The sequence below is a fragment of the Onychostoma macrolepis genome, chromosome 21 (assembly GCF_012432095.1).
Source record: "Onychostoma macrolepis isolate SWU-2019 chromosome 21, ASM1243209v1, whole genome shotgun sequence".
Lineage (NCBI taxonomy): Eukaryota > Metazoa > Chordata > Actinopteri > Cypriniformes > Cyprinidae > Onychostoma > Onychostoma macrolepis.
Genome location: NC_081175.1, coordinates 5,660,914 through 5,687,415, shown reverse-complemented (window position 1 = coordinate 5,687,415; position 26,502 = coordinate 5,660,914). Strand labels below are relative to the sequence as shown.

Here is a 26,502-nt window from a genome sequence, read left to right as displayed (position 1 = left end):
AAGGTTTTATTTTTTTTGGTGAATACACTACTATTCAAACATTTTGGGATTGGTATATTTTAATGTTTTTTTTTTCTTTTTTCTTTTTTTGTCTCTAATGCTCACTAAGACTGCATTTATCTGATAAAAATACAGTAAAATTGTGAAATATTATTACAATTTAAAAGAACACTTTTATATTTGAATATGTTTTAAAAAAAAATTGTATCTCTGCGATGGCAAATCTGAATTTTCAGCATAATTTCTCCAGTCTTCAGTGTCACATGATCCTTCAGAAAACATTGTATTTGCTGCTCAATAAACATTTCTTAATATTATCAGTTGCAAACGGTTGTTCTGCTTAATATTTATGGAGTTTTTTTGATGAATAGAAAGTTCAAAAGAACAGCTTTTTAAGTAGTATTTTTTTTTTTTTTTTTTTTTTTGTGACAGCATACAAGTCTTTAATGTCACTTTTATTCAATTTAATGCATCCTTGATGAATAATAATAATAATAATAATAATAAAATCCTACTGACCCCAAACATCTAAATGGTAATGTATGTGACACCACTAAAGTCCAGTGAGGATCTGTGACATAGTAAACTAGAGGCATGAATATCTAATCTTCCTTTTGACCATATACTCACCCATCATTCGATCTGATATTAGCATCTCTCTCTCTTCTTTCCCTTTCCCTTCTTCTTCTCTCCACTGCCCTCAGATCAGTCTTTTGTCGACTCTAACAAGTACTCCACAGCCAGCGCGCTCCAGGGCCTGGCCTTCTCCTGAAGTATGTTACTCATCCGTTACTCCTCCCACATCCATCCCACTGTTTCTATATCTGATCATCCATTTACCAACAAATAACAGTGCTCTAGCACAAGTATGCTTATTTTTTAAGGTGAAGTGCGTAGTCTGATGTTAAAATACTTATAATCCCATGCTATAGGAAATTCTGAGAATTTGAGAAACCTGTCCGAAAACAGTCATTATTTTTGCAATTCCATTTAAACTTACACACTTCACCTTTAAATATCCCATGTTTCCCGTATATCACACTCTAGTTTTCCATTTCAGTACATCATGCTATATACCTGCAGAACATGTTACAATGAAAATTATGTTACAGTGTGTCAGTTTTATGTGTGAGTGTGTGTTTGCATGCTTTCAAGGTTGTGTTTCACCTCCAGCGGTTCCTAGAGAATCCAAAACAGTTCACCTCTCTTCTTTTCTTGTTTGTCAGCAGTTGCTAAACTCATGTTGAGTCAGATCTGCAGTGCTAAGCATTTTCCTTGTGTGTAAAAAAAAAAAAAAGTTCATGTCAGCCTAACTAAAGAGAGTGAAGTTTCTGGCATGAATGATGTGATAGACTTTCTCAGATTTCCTTGAATTCATCATTTTTAGTGGTGTACACCAGGGCAAGCATGACCTTACAAGCCCAGAAATGGTTTGCAAACAATTAGATGATTAATCAAGTGCTTCAAGTCTCTCATTTTTGGCAGTTTTGCATTGACGCTGAAAGAGATTAGGATTTATCCCTCTGAAGGGGCAACAGTTTTCTGAGTTTTCTGATTTCTGAGTTTAAAGAACTGCAAAAAATATAAAACGGTGTCCAATCTGGTGCTTGCTTTGCTGTACAACTCAAACTCTTAGACGTTAGTTTCATTCTCTCACACTTCATTTTAATGTGCAGCCAGGTCTGTTTCAATGATGGCATGTTTAATGGAGTAAAGTGAACTAACACTCTGTGTCTTTCTCTCTTCACAGTTATCCCTGGAATGATCGTTCCTCCAATGTAGGGTGCGTGTGTGTGTGTGTGTGTGTGTGTGTGTGTGTGCAGACGGAAAGATGAAACATGCTCTTTCATGCCACTGGTCTCACTGAGCGTGTGCAGAATACTCCGGCGCTGGACTGACCTCGTGGCCCTGTTCTGAAGGATGAAAAACTACAAACTCAGGCCCTTTTTAAACACAATCTGCTTTGAAACAAAAAGATATAGAGGAAGAACGATACGAGAAAAATATCGAACTGAACTGTTGTACCTCCCTGTTTTGATGTTGAAATTTGTACTCACCTTCTAGACACTTTTTAAGATAAGGGGCGACAGCACAAATGATGCTCACCCGCCCCGTCTACACTATAACATGAGAGGTATATTTATTTTAAAAACGTAGTTATTGATTTGCCATCATATTTGTGTGTTTCTGTGTGTACCACCCTTTTATGAAATGATACCTGACACAATATTGCAGTGGTTTCTATTTATGATTTTAGATGAAGGATTGCAAGTGATTTTTGCGCAGTAATGTCCCACTGAATTTGTGAAATTGCATTTGAATTTGAAGTCAATCAGTCTACAAAATGCCAGCAATGTAAACTCATATTAAAAAATTAATTTATGCCTTTTTTTTTTTTACCATGGTTAAAAACCGATTCAGAGCTGAGAAACTCTTTTTGTCACTGTCTTGATTTTCACATTCATATTCCATTTGTTGATATTATGCTGCCTTCAAGTCCTTCTGGGAAGTTTAGATTCGAAAAACTTTTCAAGAGACTTTGGTTGGGAAAAATGGGCATGTTTGGCAATTTCATATTTCTCTCTTTTTAAACTTAACGGTAAGCTTTTTAGCACCACTGCAACAAAACTAAAGGGATAGTTTTCCCAAAAAATGAAAAGTCATCATTTACTCACTCTCAAGTTGTTCCAAACCTGTTTGGTTATTAAAATATCTTTTGTGTTCAACAGGAGAACAAAATTCATGCATGTTTGGAACAACTTGAGGACATAAATGATGACCAAAGGATGCATGTAAAGTGTGTACCTGATGTTTTATGTAGTTTTTATAGTTATTCCTTCAAAGATTGATAGTTTTGTCGCATAAAGTAGTGTTTTTGGTTTAGCTTTATTGCTATTCTTGATCCATAGCACACAAACTGCATATTAACAGTCCATTTTCAAAGTTATTAAGATCAGTTTGTTTCCTCAATGATTTGAATTGGCAGAGCACTAACTCAGAAAGACTTAAGTAAAAGAAACTAAAGTTTCTCACTGGAGATCAAGATATTGCTTTGATAAATCTGCCATGACTTGAAGGCAACATTTGACATTTCATGCTCATCTCAAGCCAGTTGTATCATTATGTAATGCCTAAATGTATAGACCAAACACTTACCCATAGTAACACTTACAGAGACAAGGCCGTCAAAAATCCCAAAAAGCGATTGCTGCCTTCTTTTCATAACTACTCTCTATGGAGGATCTGCAGTGTCAAAAACAAAAACGCAAATTATTAGTGTTTCATGCCATTTTAATGACCTTTTTTTCTTTTAATTTGTTTGTGTTGTTGAAAAAAACTGTGATAACTTTTTTTTATACTTTAGTTTGCAATGGACTTCCTCCAGTAGATAATGTTCAGACTGAACCGACTGAAAGGTCGAGGAGGAAGACAATTAAGTATTGGAGCTGTTTTGCTTTTCTTTTGTAGTTCAGTGGTTCTCAACTGGTTTTACCTTTGAGTTTGCCCAACACAGCCCTGAAATTATCATGCAAAAGTAATGAAAATGTTTTTAAAATCAACACTGAAATGCATTCAAATCACTATGCACATTATATGATTTTGATTTACCAATGTTCTTCCCGCAACTGTTTAGACCTGTTGGCCATTTTTAGGCCCCGTCCCACCAGTTGAGAACTACCGATGTAGATCAGTCTGAGTGTATGTTCAGGAGATGAAGGGTTTGGATGTTACGGCATAGTCAGCACTGTGAAATCTCTGTACCCTTCTCACGAATGATCCGAGATCTAGATGAAGCCATTACATTGGATTCTGGCGTGTATGCTTTGTACAGACTGATAAATATGTTTGATTTTATAATTCTCTTTTATTTTGCCAAAGTCATTGTTTTAAATATATTTATACATCAGAATGGAGTCATAAGGCAGCTTTAACCTAGACAACCTAGTGTCACTGATATAATGTTTACGACATGCTTAGCAGATCTCATTGACTTTAGTTCTGAGATTTTGATGATCACGAAGGGATATATGTAGGATATCCATATGAATATTGTATGTATGTATCGCTTGAAATTGTACATGCTCCAAACTGTCTTCATGTTTGCGTGTTTTCACTCATTATGGCGATGATCTGTTTTTATTTTGTCATCTGCCAAGTTGTGTCCATAAATGTGATTTTGGAATTTTATTTGTATAGTAATTTTTGTATGTCGAAGAACAACTTTTTTTTTTTTTGGCCGTTCGCACAGAGCGATTGGATTATTATTATTTTTTTTCTCTATGAAAATGTTATACCATTTTGTTACATTGATTTTGTTTCAGATGGCAAGATTTGTTAAATAGTTTGTATTTTAATGCAATGAAGTTTGAGAGTATATTCAACATGTAAACAATATAATCTTTTAATTTTGCTTCTCTGGACCTTGCAGAGAAAAGGATAGTTATTGTTTTCATGCTCAGCAAATATACAGTAATATCTCCCTGTTTTTGAATATTTTCTCTCCGGAATTAGCTTTTTTAAAGGGAAAATAATACACTTTTTTTTTTTTTCCCCTTTATTTCCCTTGTGAATAATTCCACAATCCTTGTTTTTTTTTTTTTTTTTTTTGTGGAAGTGTACCAACAATCAAATGTCTTAATGCAGATTTCTCTTTTTTACATTATTTATTTATTTTTTAAAAAATTATTTTGATAGTTTGGTTAGATAAAAATATAAATGAACAAGTTAAACTATGGAGTAACAGCACAAGAGTCTATACAGTTATTCGCGCATTCATTTCATTCCATGACACTCCTCTCCACTGTCATGTCTTAATGAGTTTCATCCTTTTTTTGTTCCAGTGCATCACATCACAAAACTTTCTGTGTTTCTTGAACATCTAAGTCGGTATATGTGGCTCATTTCTTTCTGAATCGTGGCTTTTCCCATTATTTAAATGGACATCAATTGCAAAGTTATCATTTGATGGCTACATGATTTATTGATTAAAATGTCACGCATCCAAATTGACAAGTCATCTGCTACTATTTTTCCTGTTGATTACATACTTGTTGTAGACTGGACTTTCAGTGGGCAGTTATTACTGGTGAAAAATATAAAGAGAAACTACTGTAAAGATGATCATTTTTTAAATTACCTTTGAACTGTAAAATAACTTTTTGACTTTCACAATATTTAATTAAAGTTTCCTCTTGTCTGTGATTCTTCATTCTTTGTGTTTTTTTGTTGTTAATTTAAATAAAAAAAAATTAATTGATTTTCAAATGTGAGGAATAAATCTAAGCATATAGGATGGGGCTGTTTAAATTGTAGTTGTTGTGGGAAATTAAAATGTGTAGCATTTACGACATTGCAATAAAGCAATGATTTATATATGTATAAAGAAATGACGCGACGTTATAGTGCAGGGGTTCACATGATCACGCACAAGCCTGTCATCTGCAATAAGAGTTATATTCACATCAATTTATATTCACATCAGAAATTAAGTGCACCTTATTAGTAATATGGACCCATTTTAATGACTTAAGTTCATTAATATATTACATGCTTCTGGAATAGAGAATATGACCACTGCTGCTTTAACATATGGCTCTGGTCTGGTCTTTTTTTTTCATTAAAATGCATTTGGCACTTAATTGATTCATCATTTACATTTACAGTCATCAGCAGATATACTCGCATATGTAAAATGAACTGGTTTGAATGGCTTGAAAAATGTCTGTCCACTGACCTCAGTACAGAAGGTTGAGTTCTGCAGGAATTCAATGGCTGTGTCGGTTGTACATTTTCTGCCAATTATCTTGCATAGTCTTTTCTTTTTACTTGAGCTGATTGTCTGGGACATTTTAACTTCTATGTTGAAATTTATGTGTCCACGACTTTGTCCTATAAAAGAAAATAATGTAACAATAGTTTTACATTTTCTAAGCAGTGCTTATGTAAAATGTAAGTAAGACTCACTGCTGTGCTCCAGGGTAGTTGCTAGGTGGGTTCCAGGGTGTTCTGTATTTTAGATGTATTCTAGTCATTATATTACTCAGGACACTCCATAAATTTTTACCCTGTTTATCAAGAAAAGTAATAGCACATCTTTCCAAAACAAATCACATGATTTGAGGTATCATTTAATAACATTTAAAAAAAAAAATAAATAAATGTGTGGTATTTTATAATTGTTTGTCTTAAACATTCACTGGATGAATCATTGACTCAAACTATAGGCGCCAATCCTGTAGGTGCTCAGGGACTCGAGCATCCATGGAAGACGTGATTTTTTATTTTTTATTTTTACTTTAACCAATCAAAAAATTCAACTGAGATTTGGGAACCTCTATGATTGGTGGATCCCTGCAGGTCATAATGCACACAAATGTATCTTCATAGTGGCCAGTTAATCATGTTTTGTTCATTCTGTTCCCCAAATCAGTCAATAATCTAAAATAATTACAAGCGTTGAACCCTTTGTTCATTTCATATATCTGTGATTTCATGATGTTTTTAACATTAAATAAAAAGGCTGCCTACTGTACACCGTGAGCATTCCTTAACTTATTAACATGACATGCTGCAACAATTAAAATGTGGTCTACCTGTAAAATTGGCTAATTGACCCTTCGCAAAGACCCGACCCCTTTGTTACTGTTGTTACGTCTGACAAGCCATGGCACTCTCACATGATGTTCTCACGAAGTTAAAAATACATTACAGAGCAAGAGCAGGTTATTTTTGGTATAAAAAAACAGCTTTCAAATTGTGTTATTTTGTAAGAAATTTAACAATAAATACTGTTTTGTGGCTCTTTAATGTGTTGTGACAGATCGATTTAGTGCCTCACATGAACCGATCATCTCTTCCTCTTTACTAGTTACAGCATGAAATAAACATGAACGAACATCAGAATGTGTCTTGTTTTAACCTTGGAAAGGAAATGGAAAGGAAAGGTGATCAATACATACCAATTGTTTGTCGGACAAAATGGTGGATTCTGCATTATGATTGGTCAGATCGCCTGTCAGTCAAACTCTCTGCGAAGGGTCAATTGGTGGCTAATTTGTATTAATTCGTACAAATTGTTAAATTAATGGTGGGGTTAATTATGGACTTTCATGTTTTTTCCTAAAAATAGAATGTTTCATATAAAATAAAATAGATTTAAGATGACATGTCGGGATAAAAAAAATTCTGCAGAGCAACACAGTAGTGCCATTTTCAGAATGAATCAATGTTTTAGTTGGGGGGGGGTGGTTCTTAATAAATTGGTTGAATTTTGAAATGACGCATTCATGAAGACATCTACTGACGTATTCATGTAACTAAATTTAACATTAATCTAACTTAATGTAACTTACCTTTGTCTAGAATTACATCTTCCTTTCTCCATTTTAGTTCCAATGTTGTGTGCATATTTTTGTACAGAAATACAATAATTTCCATGCACTCACACATTAATACTACACTTGATCTTCTTCTTATTACCTTCAAGTGCACTGTGTGAACACGTTTACACACAAACACACACACACACACATGTTCGTTTTTGTGAAAAGTGGGGACATCCCATAGGCGTAATGGTTTTTATAGTGTACTTACTGTATGTGCTATTGCCCTACACCAACCCTACACCTAAACCTACCCCTTACAGGAGACTGTGCATTTCAACTTTCCCCCCCAAAAAAACTCACTCTGTATGATTTATAAGCATTTTGAAAAGTGGGGACATGGGTCAATGTCCTGAAAAGTCACCTTCACCTTGTAATACCTATGTCATACCTTTGTCATTATACAAATCTATGTCCTGACTTTTCACAAAAACGCACGCACACACACACACACACACAGAGAGAGAGAGCTGGGAGGTGTGTGTGACAATGATGGGAACACAGGGGGTTAAGTGACAGTGCTTTAGGCTTCCATTAGCTAATGGATCAGTGTGAGTGTGTCTTGCCACTTCCCTCCTGCGTTTAACCCCTGTGCACCGCCCCCCATCTCCCCCTCGGTCTGTCTGTCATACTTACCCACTCCTCTAATGCAGCCACTGAACAGATTGATGAATAATAGAGGACATAATTTAACAATCAGGGATGGAGAGCTATTTATCCTAACTGACAGCGGGGTTGTTAAAATCATCGTAGAACCGCACAAGGTTTGGGATGTTCATAGGGTTAATGAGTGGGAGGGGACAGCTGATTCTGGGTCAGTTTTACTCTGTATTTAGAGACTAAGGTTAGTATGGGCTGAAAACATCTGGATTGATATGGAAAAATCATAATTTCAAATAATCTAATTTATTTTGACGATAAACATTAAATTAAATTAATCAGCATTTCATTTATTTTATTAAAATTAATTTGTTTTGTTTTTTTTAATTGAAACTCTTAATACATATACATACAGTATACACATACATATATAAGGTTGGGTGACATATGATCAAATAAATAAATAAATGTACATTCAATTTAAACAAATAAATAAATATTCATATGATACCCCTGATTGTTAGCATTAAAGTACATTTTAGTTTTTTTTTTTTTCCTCAGAATTTAATAAAGCTATGGTCATGATGAAAATACTTATTACTATTTATAACAGTAAATAAACAAGTTTATTTTATGTTGTCCTTGTTACAGTGTGATTGTATATTTAAGTATACCAAGTAATATTACTTATATACTGTATACTTACATATACTTACATAACATATACTTAGTATAGGGTTAGAGTTAGGATTGCCGTTTGGTTTAGGATCAGTTGCATGTAATTATGCATAATTAACACATTTTTGTTATATGTAATTTATGCATATTTTTTTACTATAGGACTATGTAACATGTAACAAAGACACTGTAAAATAATGTGTTCCAAAAAAAAAAGAAAAGAAAAAAGAAAAAAAGAAACATCTGTTAACTTTTCTCAACATGTCACTTGTATACTTGTAATATGTATTGAGTACAAAAGTGATTCGTAAAAAAACATAAAAAAAAACTGTATATCTTATTGTTTAAAAATAAAACAATAAAAACAAGATATGTGTGCAGATATTCAGCAAACCGTGTTTGAGCTGACACAAGTACCTTCTGTTAACAGAATGTCTCAACTGGAAGTTTCAGTCTGAATTGCAGTGAACTGACTGACTCTGCAGTGAAACGGGTATTTATAAAAGTCTTATTTCTGCTGGACACACACTTTGCTAGAGCTCTGAGCTGGCATATCAAATGTTTAGTCATGGAGGAAGAAAGGGCAAAGGTATAAATCAAGTTTCCTCAAAGATATCTGCACTTTTTGCAGATGTATATGTCTGTCAACACTTTCTATTCATGTAGTTTTAGATTATCCTGTTTATTCCTCCTGTAAAACAATGCTAATCTATGGCCCAATTATCAATATTTTACAATTAAACAGCACAAAGATAGACCCTGATGATGTCATGGGAGCCGGTGACCCCTGCACACTAAATAATTGAGATAATTACAATCTATGATGTCACCTTAAGTCCCTTAAATATTTGACAAGGCACGTCCTATGGGTCACACGGGCCTGCCTGAGACTTTAGAGCCATTATAAAACCTGCATTAAGAGCCTGGGGACCCCTATAGTACAGAGCAATAAATCTACTGGCTCTCCACATTCTTTTGTCCTTTTGGAGTGAAGGTACAGAATATTTTGTATAGGTACAGGACATTTTCCACTGACTGGGTGTTCTGTTAAGGCCAGGACACACCAAGCCAACGGTCAGGCTAGTTTTTTTTTTTCTTTTTTTTTTCGGTATGTTATTAATTAAAGCAAAAGTGATGAAAGCGAGCAAGTAAGTCAAGATGGCACAGACAGAAGGCTGTTTTAATGTTACATTGCCTTACCCGAGCATTCCGATATGCAAATATTTGCATAACAACTTGAGCCACTTAAAATGAAGAAAGTTATCTACATAGACTGATATTCAAAATGGTAAGCAAGCTCTGCTTTGTTTATGTTTCATATATATATCTGCATATATCTCACATATTGTTTTGGTTTCTCCTTTTGAATGATGAGTATAGACTATTGATAGCTGCTGATATAGACAGTCAATTCCTCAGTCAATTTCCCCGTGATCTTACTCTTGAATTCTTTTGGGAATTTGAGCTCTGTCCTATTTTGTGTTGTAATGATTCCATGATTTTCCTGTCCTCACCTCTCATCTATAAATCTGTTCTGTGTCCTTTCTCTCCAGTGGGTCAAAGACTATGGTTGCCCAACGCTGACCATCCGCCAGTATAAAGAATGCCAACATAGCTCTCCTAGAGGCAAAATACCACACTTTCACAATATTTGGAAACTCTCAATGAGCACAAGCCAACAGTAACATGAGCTGGGGTTTTTGGACTGTAAATGTTGGTAAGTTGAGTAAGCTGAAGGTTGTGCAAGATATAATGCTGATTCAAAGCATGATTCTGAAAGCACAAAGATGTAAGGCCTTTCACTCCACTCTTTTCTCACTTTCTAACATTCATGTTATCTTGTACAGACAATACATGCAGTTGACCAACACAATTCACTGAGGATTTATAGTTGTGCAGATGTTTATGGTCCGGGAGCTCCTGCGGTAATATTAGTAATACATTTGAGTCTGTTTCAAAAATGTCTGAGGTCAAATTCATAATGACTTCAGTATGAGGTTCTGGCATTAACCAAGTATTGAGAGGTGCTGTGTTTATTGACTTTCTTAAATAGCGTTTTCCAAATCAGTGAACTTGCAACTATATTTGCAATATTAATCATTACAGAATTTTGACTAATGGAATTCTGTTGGATAAAAAGCAGACAAACAATAGGATATTATTTTAAAGAGTATTCATTTTTCTCTTTTCAAAGGAATAGTTCAATCAGTTCACTCTAATGTTGTTCTAAACCAATGCTATTTCTTTCTTTGCACATGGGAGATATTTAGCAGAATTTCAAAGCTGCTATTTTCCATACCATACCACGAAGGTTAATATTTAAAAAAAAAAAAAAAAAAAGTTAACACTTTATTTCGATAGTCCACTTTAGACATTCTACTAACAGTAAGTAACTTTGCAACTACATGTCGACTAGCAGTCATTAGAGTATTAGTATACTGTCTGCTTAATATCTTCTAACACTTTATTTTGATGGGTTCACAACATACAACATACTGACTATAAGAAACTTTGCAAGTATATGTCAACTTATTCTACTAACCCTAAACCTACCCTACTGAGAGTTAGTAGACATGTAGATGCTAATTAATGAGAATTAGTTGACATGTAGTTGACACGTAGTTACAAAGTTATTTATGGTTAGTAGAATGTCTAAACTGGACTATCAAAATAAAGTGTAACCAAAAAAAAAAAAAAAAAACGACAAAAGCACCCCATCTGCAATATTCCAAGTCTTCAGAAGTCGTATCAAAGTTTTGTACAGAAATTGTTTACCCAAAAGGGAAAACTGTCCAAATAGCATCTTTATTTATTCACCATTTGTTTTCCATAGAAAACAAGCTAGATACTTTTGAAGAATCCTTGTGCAGCTGACATACAATGCAGAAAAATTTCAGCATATGGGTTTGGAGCAACATTAGGGTCATTAAATAATAACAGAATTAATTTTTTTTACACCGTAGCTCTGAAATCTCATTTACACATGCACATATTCCAACGTGGCAAACTTGGTTACATCATTACAACCCCCATAATGTTGTGAGATGTCACGGTTAAGAAAGCAAGGTGGTTCTTGCAATTCATCATGTGTCACTCTCTCTCTCTCCCTCTCTCTCTCCCTCTCTCTCTCTCTCTTTCTCTCCAAGAGGGGTCTGGGATCAGCATAGAAATTTCATGAGCCATTCATCATATTGAAAACACTTAAAACACATGCGAGGCCCTCTCCAATAATCATTCAGCATTCTTTTGGCAGCCCCCCAGCTTTAGCCCAGTAACATCTGGCTCAATGAGGGGTGCACAGATCCATTCATTCATTCATTCATTCACATTTTGGTTTTGAAAACCAAAAAAAAAAAAAAAAAAAAAAAAAAATATATATATATATATATATATATATATATATATATAAATTAAAATTGTGTGTGTGTGTGTGTGTGTGTGTCTGAAAGTGGAAAGAAAAGTTGGTCAAAGTGGAAATTAATATATAATAAATATTTAAAATGTTTAAGAAAATGTCACTCTTTGTTTAGATAATCACAGTAGTTGCCTTTATTATGGATCAACTAAAATATTTAATATATAATATTTCATAATATTAAAAAAAAAAATTCTGGGGAAAAGAAAAAAAAACAATAAAATGAATAACACGTTATTTCTTGTTACACGTGTTTTATGTAAATCAGCAACTAACCCTAAGCAAAACCCTAACCCTATGGGTAGGTACATGGTTTTAACTAATATTGCCTAGTAATTAATTGTATAATTACATTGTAACAAGGACACCTTAAAATCAAGTGTAACCATAAAATCTATAGGCATTTGAAAGACAGAATATAAGACACAAAAAAAAAAAATATATATATATATATATATATATATATAATGAAAGGTGTATAACAAAGTTCCCAAAACAGTTTTAATTTGACCTTTATATATATAAAAAACTAAAAGTTTTAGTAAAAATCAAGTCCTGGGCATAAAAGTGAAAATGCTTGAAAAACGCAAGTTGTTAGTTAACTTTTAAAAATAGTTACAAAGCACAACATCTCCTCTGAATGATCAGAAGTGACTGTAAATGGCTGCTGGCTGGAGTCCTGGATGCAATTGCTTTATCTATAATCAGGTCTGTCTATCTGACCAAAAACCATAAACAGACTCAACCCCAAATTTGCTTTGGAAAATTTGTCTTGGTTTCGCTGTTACAAACCTGCGCTGGTCATCTGAGAAGTCTCACATGACAAATGCTGGTGAAGGTTAGAAATTTAGCAGATGTTTTTGGCCACATACTTGTGTAAAGTATGTTTTTGTCATTAGATGCTTTGAATTGCTTGTTGAAAACATGTTTGTTTGTTCAGCATGTGCACAGATAGAGTGGGGGTACAGAAATACAGACCAAGTGAATATGATATATGATAGGTTATAAGACTCTGTGACTGTGACAAAGAGTTATCCTCTATTTGAACTCAGCCTGCAGCTACAGTATTTGTGCAGTAGCATCCTCACTAAGTATTAGCATGGCAACTGAATTTCATTAGAGAACTCTGCATCTGAAGTCTTTAGGATCTTCATTTTGGTGATTAAGGCCTAGCCTAGCTTGCATTACTGTTGCAACATGTTTATGTTCAATGTAAATGTCAATGTGTAAAGTTCAATGCAGTTTCTAGCTGAAATGATCAGTAGTGGCAGTAAAACATCAACTTCTATTCCTTTTCACACAAATTGTAAATTAGTGATTAATAAAGACCAATTTTCTAGTGGTTCCCTGCACAATACTATGTTATGACCTCAAAGCATTTTTACCACAGTGCCTGATTTGTAAACTATCTTAACATAATCAGCTCCACATGTATGGCTTTTCTGACATAGACATAGTGTCATGAAACTCTAGATGGCGCAAGCTGATAGGTTCTAACTCAATCTGACATAATCACATCATTATTCACATTGCACAGCTGATTGGTTTATTTCGCATCAGCAATATTCAAATACTTGGCCAGTGCTTGCTGTAGCAGTTGTCAGAAACCCTCCACCTTCCCCAGCTCCACCTGTATAGATCTGCTACAGGTAATTGCATGTATGTTATGTATGGGAGTAACGTCATATGTTATATGTGGATGCACTGGCAGTAGCAAGACTCGGTACCAAGATAGGCTCATTGGAAATACGTGCCTCTACCTACATTTCCAACATACCTATACACACGAATCGCTGCAGTTTCCAGTTGAAATGAATACTAGAGGCAGTAAAACTCCGACAACTTTTATTCCTTTTCACACAAAATATGATTTGCAGCTCCACAGTTTTGATTACTAAAGCCTAATTTTTGCGTAATTACTTGAGGAATATTATGTTATGATTTCAAAACAATTTTAACATGCTTCGAGATTTGAAAACTGATACTTTTGAACGTGTCGTCACATATACAGCTTCATATGCATGAGTTTTCGAATTCAGTAGGTTTGCTCGGTAGCTCAAGCGATACGGCTTTGCACTTGAGTGATGAAGGGCTCTGGTACGAACCCCGTTCAACAAAACAGCTCAAATCCGCATAAGGATGTTAAAATAGAACAGTTGCATCAACAAATGTGTTTTTATATCACTTCTGCATTTGTTAACACTATCGGGTAGGTTTAGGGTTGGGTTTGTTGTAGGGGATATGTCCAACACGATAGAGCATTAACTTTTAGCAACACTCATCGGATATTTGAATTACAAACCACCACAATGCGTACCTGAAGCAATGTAATACAAACTCAGCAATACTTGCCTATATCATTGTAACAAAAACATGCCAGGGTCACGTATTGAACCCACGTTTTAGCGCCGTTCACTGGACGTTTCACTTTGAAACTGCCACGAAACGTGCAGTAAGGTACGTAATAACGGTATTGCAGAAATGTATTTAGAGGCACGTATTTCGAATTAGCCTGGGTTGCTCGGTACTTACTCTGCAGCAGTATATTCTGCCAAGACACATTAACATTGGTATGTAAATTACCATGCTACACTTTCCGATAGTTGGACATTCCACTTCGACAAAATATGAAAGAAGCAGCATAACATCATTATTAACATGTTGGTAACACTTTATTTTGATGGTCCCTTTTGAACATTCTGTTGACACTAAGTGATGTTGCAACTACATGTCAACAAACTCTCATAAAAGTATTAATAGACTGTGTGCTTCATATCTACTTGTGTTGGTCTCCCAACAGATATTTATACTGACTATAAGTAACTTTGCAAGAACATGTCAACTTAATCTAACCCTAACCCTACCAGTCAACTAAAACACTACTAACAATCTAATGAGAGTTAGTAGAAATGTAGGTGCAACATTACTTATAGTCAATAGAATGTGTTAAAGGGACTATCAAAATAAAGTGAAACCAACATGTTTTCCAATAAGCCTGAGTTGTTATATTTCACATAGGCCTACATAAATGTCTTCTTTTTTTCAGTTTGTTCAGTTTATTGCTAAATTTCTTGTCATCATTACAAAATCTGCTTTGTTATCGCTAAAGCTCTCTTGTAATTGTTCTAGGTCGACATGTTAAAGAAGTAGGTTTGCCACAGAAAACTCCACTTAAACCATTTGAATGTTCACGGCTAATACATCATCTGATGCATTTTACCATGGTGAAACAGACCATATCCTAAAATCTGATCTCCGTCTAAACCAGCTCTTAAAACTGACCTCAGAGCAGATGTGGAGGGTACCAAGTATCTATGCAAGCTGGAGAGGAGAAATAATTCTTCTTAATAGTTGGTTGAACTCAAGATTTTGGCGCCGCCATTGCAGGCCGAACCATTCATTAGCACTAATTTGACATGTTTACCACCCAGGATCCACATATCAGATAATAAACAAGATTGATTGCACTCAAGTGGAGACACTTTCAGCAGCATGTCTGGTTTGGAAGCAAAGTACTCATGAAGGATCAAGTTATTCATGCGTCAAGATGGTGTGTGAGTTTGTATGGGTTTGTGTGTGCTCTCTTTCCATATGCTATAGTATGAGACAAAATTATAAATGTGATTTTAACATTAGAGTCTTTTACTTTGCTAATGTTCCTGATTTCATTATGAATGATTCTTCAGTACATATTATTATTAGAAATAATGTTCGTCCTCATCATCGCTTATCAACCTTGCATTGCCTCTGAAATGACTGTCCTTTTCTGCTGACATCATCAGATCTGGCCCAAGGGATCAAGGTTTAGCTACACGTAGTTAGCATAGCCCCATCAGCACCTGCTGTTAGCTACATAATCTGGTCCAAACCACATCTTTCTCTATTGACAGCCATTTAAAATTATTCATGTATTTTGACGAAATTACTTTTTCGATATGTATAATACCATTCTTGAATGAAACACCTGCTTTTCACAATCCTATCAATTCCTGATGAATAAAAATAAATCCCATTGTACATTTTTCTAATTTCATATCCAGTTCACTCGTAAATGTCAGAAATATAATGTTTTTGAATATGCAGTCATTCCAATCAATGGAAATAAAGAGGAAATTGTAATTAATCCTGCTAACTACAAGCCATATCCTGCCATATCCAGTCACTCAAGGCCATGATTAATAATGATTTGAGATATATGGACTATGCAAAAGTTGTAGTGATTGGGTACCTTTGGTTTGCTGAGTTAAATGCACATAATGTCCTCAAGAACTGAAATATGACATGATACTTGGGGGGATCTTTAACATCTGAAGATATTTAACTTACTCCCCTCCCCTCCGCCCTTGTACAGCTGGTCTTGATGTAGCCAAACCAGGAGATTGGGAGTAACATGTTCCAGGATCAACTCAAGCTCTGGGAATTATGGAATTACCTCCTCCAGCCCCCTGCCACCCCCCCAGCCAAAAACTCTCATTCCTACCAACGACTCCCCAAGAGCGTCAACACCTAAAAAATGTGAATTTACACTTCAGTGCTTCCTAATGTCAAGGTCTACTTTCTTTTTACCCTTTTGTCCTCTATTACATTCATATTGTTGCCTGTCATTCTATTGTTTCTTTAGTATTATGCAAGTTCCTTCACATATTTGTGATTTTTCAGCCTTGTGAGATGATTTTCACATTTTTGAAGGAACATACTGAACTTTAGTCCAGACAAGCTCCAAAAAAACAAAAAAACAGCAAGCCTTATTAGCCATCTTAAATTAGTCTCAAATTTAAAATTCAAAACTACATAAAATGTATAAAGCATGCAAGCTGTGATGTTTCATTGAAAGCTCTCTGTATTCATTAGTTTTATGTATGAATGTATTTATGTCTCAGGTTAGACCTATTGGTTATACCTGGATTTGTTTGTTTTTTGCACTGAAAAGATGCAAGACTTGAGGAATTACAGCATATTTTATAATGAAACTTGGAAAATCTTCACATTCCAAAATGATTAGTCCAAAGTGAAAATTAAAGAAAAAAAATACCATGAGAAATTCTCATCTGGTTGTTATTATAGTCGCTTTTCTTCTGAGTGTGTGTGTGTTCGTAAAACGTGACATCCTGCTAGTGTTAGTGCTGTTTTTCAAAATTATGCTTTATAAACATCTGGTCAACCTTTCACTTACATGCATTTGAAAGATTGTCTCTTCACCTCTAATAAAACACACAGTTAAACTGAGCAAGCTATGGTAAACTTACTATACAATTTCTGTGAAAACGGGGGATAAGCGGGATCTTTTGCCATGTCATACACCCTTATTTGTGCATTATCAGTCATTCTGAAGCATGTTACTGTAAATGATAATATTATGAAAATATTCAATTTCACATGTAGCCTATACAGACACATAACATACCAAGTCCTGCAAAATATTAGGTATGAATGTTAAAGGGAAAGTACACTACAGGATGTAATCTTTATAAAAGCAAATACGGTAGCACTTTATTTTACAGTCCTGTTCCTCATGTACATACTATGTATTTATTAATGTTATTACAATAACTGGGTAATAACAAGGTACTAACCCCGAACCTAAACCTAACCCTACCCCATTTAGTTACCTTATGTTACCAGTACTTTCTAGGTAAGTACACTTTAAGTACACTGTAAGTACATGTACTGTAAAATAAAGTACAACAGCAAATACAGTACTCTAATATATCCATTAAAGATAACAATAGTTTGTAAGAAAGAAAAGCATATAAAGAGAGAGATAAACAAATGTTCTCAGTAAGAATATTGCATGTAAACTTCTGAGACAGCAAATAGTTGGTCAGTTATGGCTCTTATAAGTGTGCATTTGCCGATCTCTCCCTTCACAGGAGGCACAGAGATCATATTTGAGCTCAGTATGTGAAAGGAAATCTCAAAGCGCCTTAGGGCCAAAAGTATGGTGTGTTTTTCTTGGCCTCCACTCCATTTTTTTCTCCACATAATTTCACAGATTCGAAACACTGAACTGGAGTGATTTGTTGCTTTTTGCTGTACGGTACAACAATTACACAACATGTCAAAGCAATGTGAGTTTGGCAGTTCATTTTGGGCTGACAGAGAAACCTTTCAACAACATAATAATTAACCTATGAGAAACATGTGATATTTAAAATTAACGAGGCAATTAGAATAATAGTTTTTGTGGATGTTTTGTGTATTTGAATGACTTTGCCGAGATCTTTTAAGTTAAAATATGAGACTGGATGGATCTGGTCACAGTTTCTCCTTATTGTGATCTAGTCAATGCTGAAGGATGTCATCATTTTGACATGTATATAAAAAGGGAACCTTTTTCTTCCTTGCCCATGAAGACAAGGAAGGAAAGCCAAGAAACATGGAGCAAGAGTAAATACTGGTGAATCATGAGTGGATCACCTTAGCTTTCACTTTCTTAGTTTTTAAGTCCAAAATACACAGACACAGGTCTGAAAATAAATAAATGCATTGAAAGTTTTATGCAATTATACATGAGACCTAAACCTAGTTTTCAAAATTGCTGCTATATTGCATATTTGACGATCATCCAAACCACTAGAACCAACCAAACCACAACCACAGTTACTTCACCAAGTGAAAAGTGTAAAATTGACTTTCTGTGAATTGTCAGACTCATAAACCCCAAACAGAAATGGAAAGCTAATGAAGGAGAGAGATGTAACGCACTTGACCTTGGGAGTTTAGCTCACAAGAGGGTCATTTCATTCTGTCTGATTTCAAGATGACTCACAGTTCTACTGCTTTAGAACCTAAGCATGGATCGCTCTGGTTTCAAAGCTGATAATTGTACTAAGGAAGGTCTTCTGGCTTTGATGGGACCATCAAAACTGAACAAGCTCCCTCTCTTGTGTTCTTATCTTTTGGGATTCATCCTTGGTGCTTGACATAGTAATTCATTATTTACCTCTCCATTTGCAGCGTTTGCACTCTCTTGGTTTGTAAAATTTTAGTTATAATTAAAATTAGTAGGCGGAAGCAAGTACAAATCAAACAAACAAACTTCTGGAGCCCCGCAGGGCTCTGTGTTTGGCCATCTTTTATTTTTATAATTCAGCAAGCTGACATTTGATGGATAGAAAATTTGTGCAAAATCACAGCTTACAATTTAATTTCCAAGCAAATTAGCAAATTAGAATGATTTCTGACAGATTGTGTGACACTGAAGACTGGAGTAATGATGCTGAAAATTCAGCTTTGTATCACAGGAATAAATTACATTTTAAAATATATTCATATAGAAATCAGTTATTTTAAAATATAATAATATTTCATAATATTACTGTTTTTTACTGTATTTTGGATCAAATAAATGCAGCCTTGGTGAGATTTCTTTCAAAAACATTAAAAAATCTTATTCTAAACTTTTGTACTGTACATGCATGGTAGCGGAACATCTTAGTTCTTGTACATCATTAAAGCTCATGACTACATCTCAGTAATTAAACCCCTATAATTGCTACTGAAATGATAATCTATTCAGTGTCACTGGAGTTCCTTCACCACTCATGTGGAACTTCCTTGCAAAAGATACGCATTTTAATGGCCTTTTGGTAACTAGATTTTAGTTACAGCCAGTCATGTGGCCATTGTACACCAAGACTAAAACTGCAAAATACCCATCTGGTACTCGTGAACCCCAGGGCTATTTCTCACCGTAGACGGTCCATCATTGGCTTTCATACCCAACTAGCCTTTCTGGCCTTTCTGGCCTGGACTCACTGCTGGAAACTGGCACTGGTCTTCAAATGCTGGTAGAGCTGGCAAAGGATTTCTCCATCCTGGAACGTGATTATCAGAGATGACCATCTAATCTGAGTAAACATTAGATTGCTTTTCTGTTCTGGGTACAGTCAGACGTGGTCGTTGGGTTGACAAGTAAATTAATAGGACCTCAAGCTGGCCTGGACTTTGGCCAGTTGCATATTTGTTTTGCAATTATCTTGTAAATGTATTCTTTGGTGCTCTGTTGAAAGTTTTTTGCAAAATTTTTTTGTTGCAGTTTCTCATATCCCAGATGAACAACACTGTAGATCTGTGGCGCTATCAAAATCTGTTTGCTTTAAATTCATCCTCTCATTTCCGCTTGTATAGATAATTTAAAACGTAAAGTCTATATGAAATGAAAATTCACCATATCTATAATCTAAATACATTTTATTGGTCTTATTTTGAATGATTTATCCATGCAAGTGTTTAATTGGTAACTTTTTTCAGTCATACTTATTTTAAGGTCCAGTTCTTGCTATTAACAAACCATTAACTACGACTTTTGCCTCAATAAACTCCTAATTTGCTGCTTATTAATAGTTAGTAAGGTAGTTGTTAAGTTTAGGTATTGGGTAGGATTAGGGATGTAGATAATGGTCATGCAGAATATGTGCTTTATAATTACTAAGAGTCAATATGTTAAAAAATGTTGGGACGTTTTTTAAATTTGAATAAAATGAAAACAAAAAGAGTTTCAAATCACATGAGCCAATATTTTATTCACAATAGAACATAGATAACATAACAAATGTTTAAACTGAGAAATTGTAAAATTGTATGCACAAAATGAGCTCATTTCAAATTTGATGCCTGCTACAGGTCTCAAAATAGTTGGGACGGGGCATGTTTACCATGGTGTAACATCTCCTCTTCTTTTCAAAACAGTTTGAAGATGTCTGGGCATGGAGTTTTGGTGCTGGAATTTGGTCCCATTCTTGCCTGATATAGTTTTCCAGCTGCTGAAGAGTTCGTGGTCATCTTTGACATATTTTTCATTTAATGATGCACCAAATGTTCTCTATAGGTAAAGATCTGGACTGCAGGCAGGCCAATTCAGCACCCGGACTCTTCTACTACGAAGCCATGCTGTTGTAATAGCTGCAGTATGTGGTTTTGCATTGTCCTGCTGAAATACACAAGGCCTTCCCTGAAATAGACGTTTGCTCATCTGGAGGGGAGCATATGTTGTTCTAAAACCTTTATATACCTTTCAGCATTCATAGTACCTTCCAAAACATGCAAGCTGCCCATACCATATGCACTTATGAACCCCATACCATCAGAGATGCTGGCTTTTGAACTGAACGCTGATAATACGCTGGGAGGTCTCCCTCCTCTTTAGCCCGGAAGACACGGTATCCGTGATTTCCAACAAGAATGTCAAATTTGGACTCGTCTGACCATAGAAAACTTTTCCACTTTGAAACAGTCCATTTTAAATGAGACTTGGTTCACAGGACACGACAGGCGCTTCTGGACCACGTTCACATATGGCTTCCTTTTTGCATGATAGAGCTTTAGTTGGCATCTGCAGATGGCACGGCGGATTTTTTACTGACAGTGGTTTCTGGAAGTATTCCTGAGCCCATTTAGTAATTTCAATGACAGAATCATGCCGATGAGTGATGCAGTGTCATCTGAGGGCCCGAAGACCACAGGCATCCAACAAAAGTCTTCTGCCTTTTCCCCTTACGCATAGAAATTTCTCCAGTTTCTCTGAATATTTTAATGATGTTATGCACTGTAGATTATGAGATTTGCAAAGCCTTTGCAATTTGATGTTGAGGAATCTTTTTTCTCACTCTTTCACAGATTGGAGAGCCTCTGCCCATCTTTACTTCTGAGAGACTCTGCCTCTCTAAGACATCCCTTTTATAACTAATCATGTTACAGACCTGATGTCAATTAACTTAATTAGTTGCTAGATGTTCTCCCAGCTGAATCTTTTCAAAATGTCTTGCTTTTTTAGCCCTTTGTTGCCCCCATGCCAACTTTTTGGAGACCCGTAGCAGGCATCAAATTTGAAATGAGCTCATTTAGTGGTTAAAAGAGTAAAATTTCTCAGTTTAAACATTAGTTGTTCTCTATGTTCTATTGTGAATAAAATATTGGCTCATGTGATTTGAAAGTGTTTTAGTTTTAATTTTATTCAGATTTAAAAAAAAACATCCCAACATTTCCGGAATTTGGGTTGTATGTCACAATATGGAAGAAAAGATCTATTGCTACTCCCGTTTAAAAAAAAAAAAAAAAAAAAAATCCAACTTCATAGGTGCAAAAGTCTGTTAAATGAGCTTATGTAAATATTGAAAAAGGATTTAGTGTTTTGTAAGCACATTAATCATGTAAATAGCTTTAGTCTTCCATCATTTCAGATTCCCCATGTGATAAACGGGAGGAATATTACTGCACTAATAGTTTTTGACTGAGTAATATTTAAAATCCAATCTCATTCCATACTGTCACAGCAAAATATGACATCAGTTCGGACTGGCAAGAAAAAGCTAAATCTGCAATGCAAGACAGAAAGCAGAGAGTGATTGGACATGGAGGAGAAGGGTGCGGCGTCTTCTGCTTCACTGGGGCGTCAACTGATCACACCCAGAATGCTGTAATGAAACAATCATCCAGGATTCGACGGGTGGAGAGACATAGGGAAACGGGGGTAAATGGAGGTCTTTCTGTTGATGTGTGATTCTTACTAAACAAACTGTGAGAGAAATAACAAATCTTATACATTACATTACAGTACAAGGGAGAATGTGGAGAAAACTGATCAAAGTTCTGCCTAAACTATGCTCCTGATGTGTGCTGTGTGAATTCTGTTGGCTGCAGGGTGGATTTATCTTGCTTTCAAGCCAGAGTTTGATAGTTGGCATCAAAGCTTTTACAATGGCATGGCATAAAATGACAGAGAACACTATCATATCTGTTCTAGATTGAGCTGCAATGATTTGCTGCAAAACTTATTTTTATAAACTGCATATTTAAAAAAAATGGAACAAAATTGTAAAGTGTTTAAATTATAATGTTGGATATTTGTGAAGAAAATAAAACTAAATAACCAACCTTCAGTAACATCTAGACTATTTTTTCACATTCACAGATTTTTAAATAAATGTAAAAAAAAAAAAAAACATTTGATGCATGATATTGCATCGGGTTTATTCATAATCTTGTTTAAAAGACATTAGCATATATTGTTTTTTGGATGCTGGTGTAGTCTGCTTGACCTTTGGTCAACCAGCTTCAGCAGGTCCAATCAAATTGAATCAAACTATAATTTTAAACAAATCCAAATCTCTCAAGATAAATCTAGAATGCTAAATAGGCTGTTTTTTTCCCTCACGTCCTCCATCTTCACATGCAAGAAAGTTGTGTGGCTGTTGAAAGAGGGCATACACCACACTAGATTTCCCATAAGCTTTCTTCAGCTACATTACCATCTACACCCTCAGATGGTCCCTTAAAAACAGTTCCCGCACCGTAACTCAAATCTGTGTAAAACGCTCCATAATGGTCCTTTTAGCTTGCTCTTCATCCATAAATAGAACCAGCTGATACTGAGGCCTGCAAAAGACGCTCACATTCCACTCGCAGTGAAGTTCTCGTCTGGCCACCACTGGGTTGTTGACAAGCAAATCATAACATTTCCCATTGTGTATCTGTAAAAAATGAGGGAGATAGAGGTGAATTATGCAATTTAAGAATATAACCCTAAACCTTCCTTTGCTTGTGGTTGCCACCACAGCATTTGTTTTGGTTTGCAGTGATATTTTAGTACATTGAAAACATTGGCAAATGCCTTTTTTTTGCCCTGAGAATATGCTGGAGAAATTCTTATGGAATTGTTTCCTGGAGTTAAAGACCCACAGAACATTACTGGTCAGGATGATTTGAGAAAAGATCCCATTTGAAAAGTTTCTCACAGAGGTTTTGATGTCTTTGAGCTATACTCATTTGACATACAAAGGTTCAGTGTTCACAAAGAAGTGATATTCTCTTCAAAACATCTGCAGCAGACATAAGAACCATCGAAACGTTTATTAGCTTAAAGTGAATGCCGTGATCCATCCAACAACTGATCTTGAAATTCCATCCCTGGATGTACCACAGGGTTCAGCGGACCTTCTCACTTTCTGAAGGTTCGACAGCTCATCTGTCTACACCCCAGCGGGCTGGTGACCGTGAGATGGATGGATGTGTTGAGAGCCCGTGGCTCAGTTCCTTCCTCTCAGTGTTTGAGCTAATCAATCAGCGAGTGGATCGGGCAGGACCATATGCACCTTAACGCTCAGCTGATGCCCGCTGCTGACCCTCTCTTACCCTACAGCTGCACTTGAGAGAGACAACAACATGGGATGCCGTTTCATGCTCATCTGGGTCTCGTTCTCAGCAGCCACATGTTGGTTTTTGTTATCCAGCTATACGAATGCTGCACTATTTTGAATTTAGATGATATACCACACTTAAAGGCTTGATTTTGCTTATTAAAGGTTCACACTGCAGATACAACGATGTTTTGGCAGTTACTTTTATCCAAAACACCCTTGGGGTTTGAACCTGTGACCGTAGTGTTGCTAACCCATGCTCTACGTTTGACATACTGGACATTTGGATGTTGCTGCAAGTGGTGGATTGTGAGTTGTTACTTTGTAATTGGTCCATCCATTTGCTCCAGTTTTTTAAGGGTGGACTCTTTTGAAATTGGGACAGGTAGCAAACAACTAGTAACCACCCAGAGCTCATTATTTTAATGCCTTGACAGGCATTAAAAACATAGGTAATGGCTTTTTTGTAAATATAAAGTGAAATTGTGACACCAACTAAATCTGGACAAAACAAAGTTAAGTTTGTTTAGGTACTTTTCATGTTAATATATTTTATGAACAGACTGGAGAGCTACTTTATAGTTGAAACTGTAGCTGTAATTATAATTGAAATTCAGTGTTTCTTTGCAACACTGACACGGTTTTTTTCTTTTCTTTTTCTTTATTTTTTTTCCTGTTTAATACTGTATGTTGGCTGCTTTGAAACAATCTGTACTTTATAAAGCTATCTATATCTAAATAAATGTGATTTGACTGCCAAATTGCAGAGCTGGTATACAACCACATCTACATCCCTATGATCAGATACTTTCTTAAGAATAATAGATATCACCCTACTTTAACCAGTTGTTTCATTACAGTTTATTAAGGCATTTCCGAAATGTTATGTTTAAATATGCAAATGTGGCATTACCTAATTAAATATGAATTAATTTGCATACATTTTGAACACTGGATAAAATCTGTTTCATGTTGTGCACATATTAGTGTTTTTACAGAAGGAATTTTGGATATCTATTTTTATTACTGCATTAATCAGAAAATACTATCAACAGGTGGGGAAAACAATTCAACATAAGAAATAAAATATTATGATGTATAAAACCTTTAGAATATACAAATAAAACCAGAAAGCTTAATGCATGTAAATACTACTGAAGAAGAGATTTCTGGCTCAGTGCTTGAGAAAAAAAAAAAAAAAATGTAAAGATATGAAGGAATGTTTGCAAACAGTACACCGTTCTTTTTACCCCTGAGCGAAAAACTTTGCAGTATGTATAATGGGGTCTTAATGTCTTTTTTTTTAACATGCAAGCACTACTAAAATTGTCTTCAGATTAATGCCTTTGATGCTGGAAGAGCAAAAATGACACACTTTGCCCTAAGATTTGTTTTAATTTGTTGACGCACATGAACAGTTTGTATTGTAATACGCCTTTTGGAGGGCAGAACAAGCCGTCATACACTGATTATTCTCAGAGAGCTGCGCTCTGTAATCGAACTGCTAAAGTCAGCGGTTTGCATCGCTAACCTTTCTACAGAGCCCTGACAAAGCCATGTAACAACCTCCGTGTTTACGGAGCACCCCGCAGATTGATTTGCTTCCAGGGAGTTGATCCAGACCCCAAGCAATGTCACCTTCCAGGCAGTAGGATTCTTGTCTCCATTCCTATCAGATAAAGTCAAGTGCCGAATGAGACTCAACCGTGTGAAGGAGCCAGGTTTGACAGCCTCCCCCTGCTCTGACACCATGTAAAAGCTGAACAGGAAATTAGAAAGAATGAAAACCTGGGAAAGGATACAAATATCCATCAGCCTTCATTTTCTTTCTGGGCTGTTTCACATTCTCACTCTTCGACTGTCTCTCTCTCTCGCTCTCTCTCTCTTTTGGTGGCAAGAGAGAGGAAAGCACCTAGATGTACGTGAAGGAGGGTGGGGGGAATTATCAGGTTCTCATTGTGTCCATGTGGTAACCATTACCCAGTAATCTCCAGTAATTGTATCCGTATTACCAGAGAGTCCTGCTTTCCATTTGCTCTGCTGCCTTGACCGGTGCCGTTACCATGGCGCACGGGGGCCCGTTTCGAAGCAAAGTGATGCAAATTGATGCAATGGGAAGACCATTAAAAGTTTGTCAAAATAGTGTGATAGAGATTTCCTGTTTTAATGAACCTACAAGTCGCTTTCATGCAAATGTGCTGGATGCACTTCCTCTGAACCCACCAAAACACTTCACGTCACTTTGAGTTACGCCACAGTTTGGAAACTGCATCATTGGTACGTAGTTCTT

General features: G+C 35.6%; 1 protein-coding gene across 3 annotated transcripts in view; it reads left to right on the top strand.

Annotated features, from left to right (window-relative positions):
- Nucleotides 1-5,202, top strand: part of ebf1b (EBF transcription factor 1b) — a 136,603-nt gene extending 131,401 nt beyond the window's left edge. For 2 of the 3 annotated variants that reach the window (XM_058758318.1, XM_058758317.1), the window contains exons 16-17: nt 705-773; nt 1,751-5,202. In XM_058758318.1, coding sequence (XP_058614301.1) covers nt 705-772 — 68 coding nt within the window. In that variant the 3' untranslated portion in view covers nt 773; nt 1,751-5,202. The remainder of the gene's footprint in view (nt 1-704; nt 774-1,750) is intronic. The other variant, XM_058758319.1, reaches the window with a different exon arrangement.
- The last annotated feature ends 21,300 nt before the right edge of the window (nt 5,203-26,502 follow it).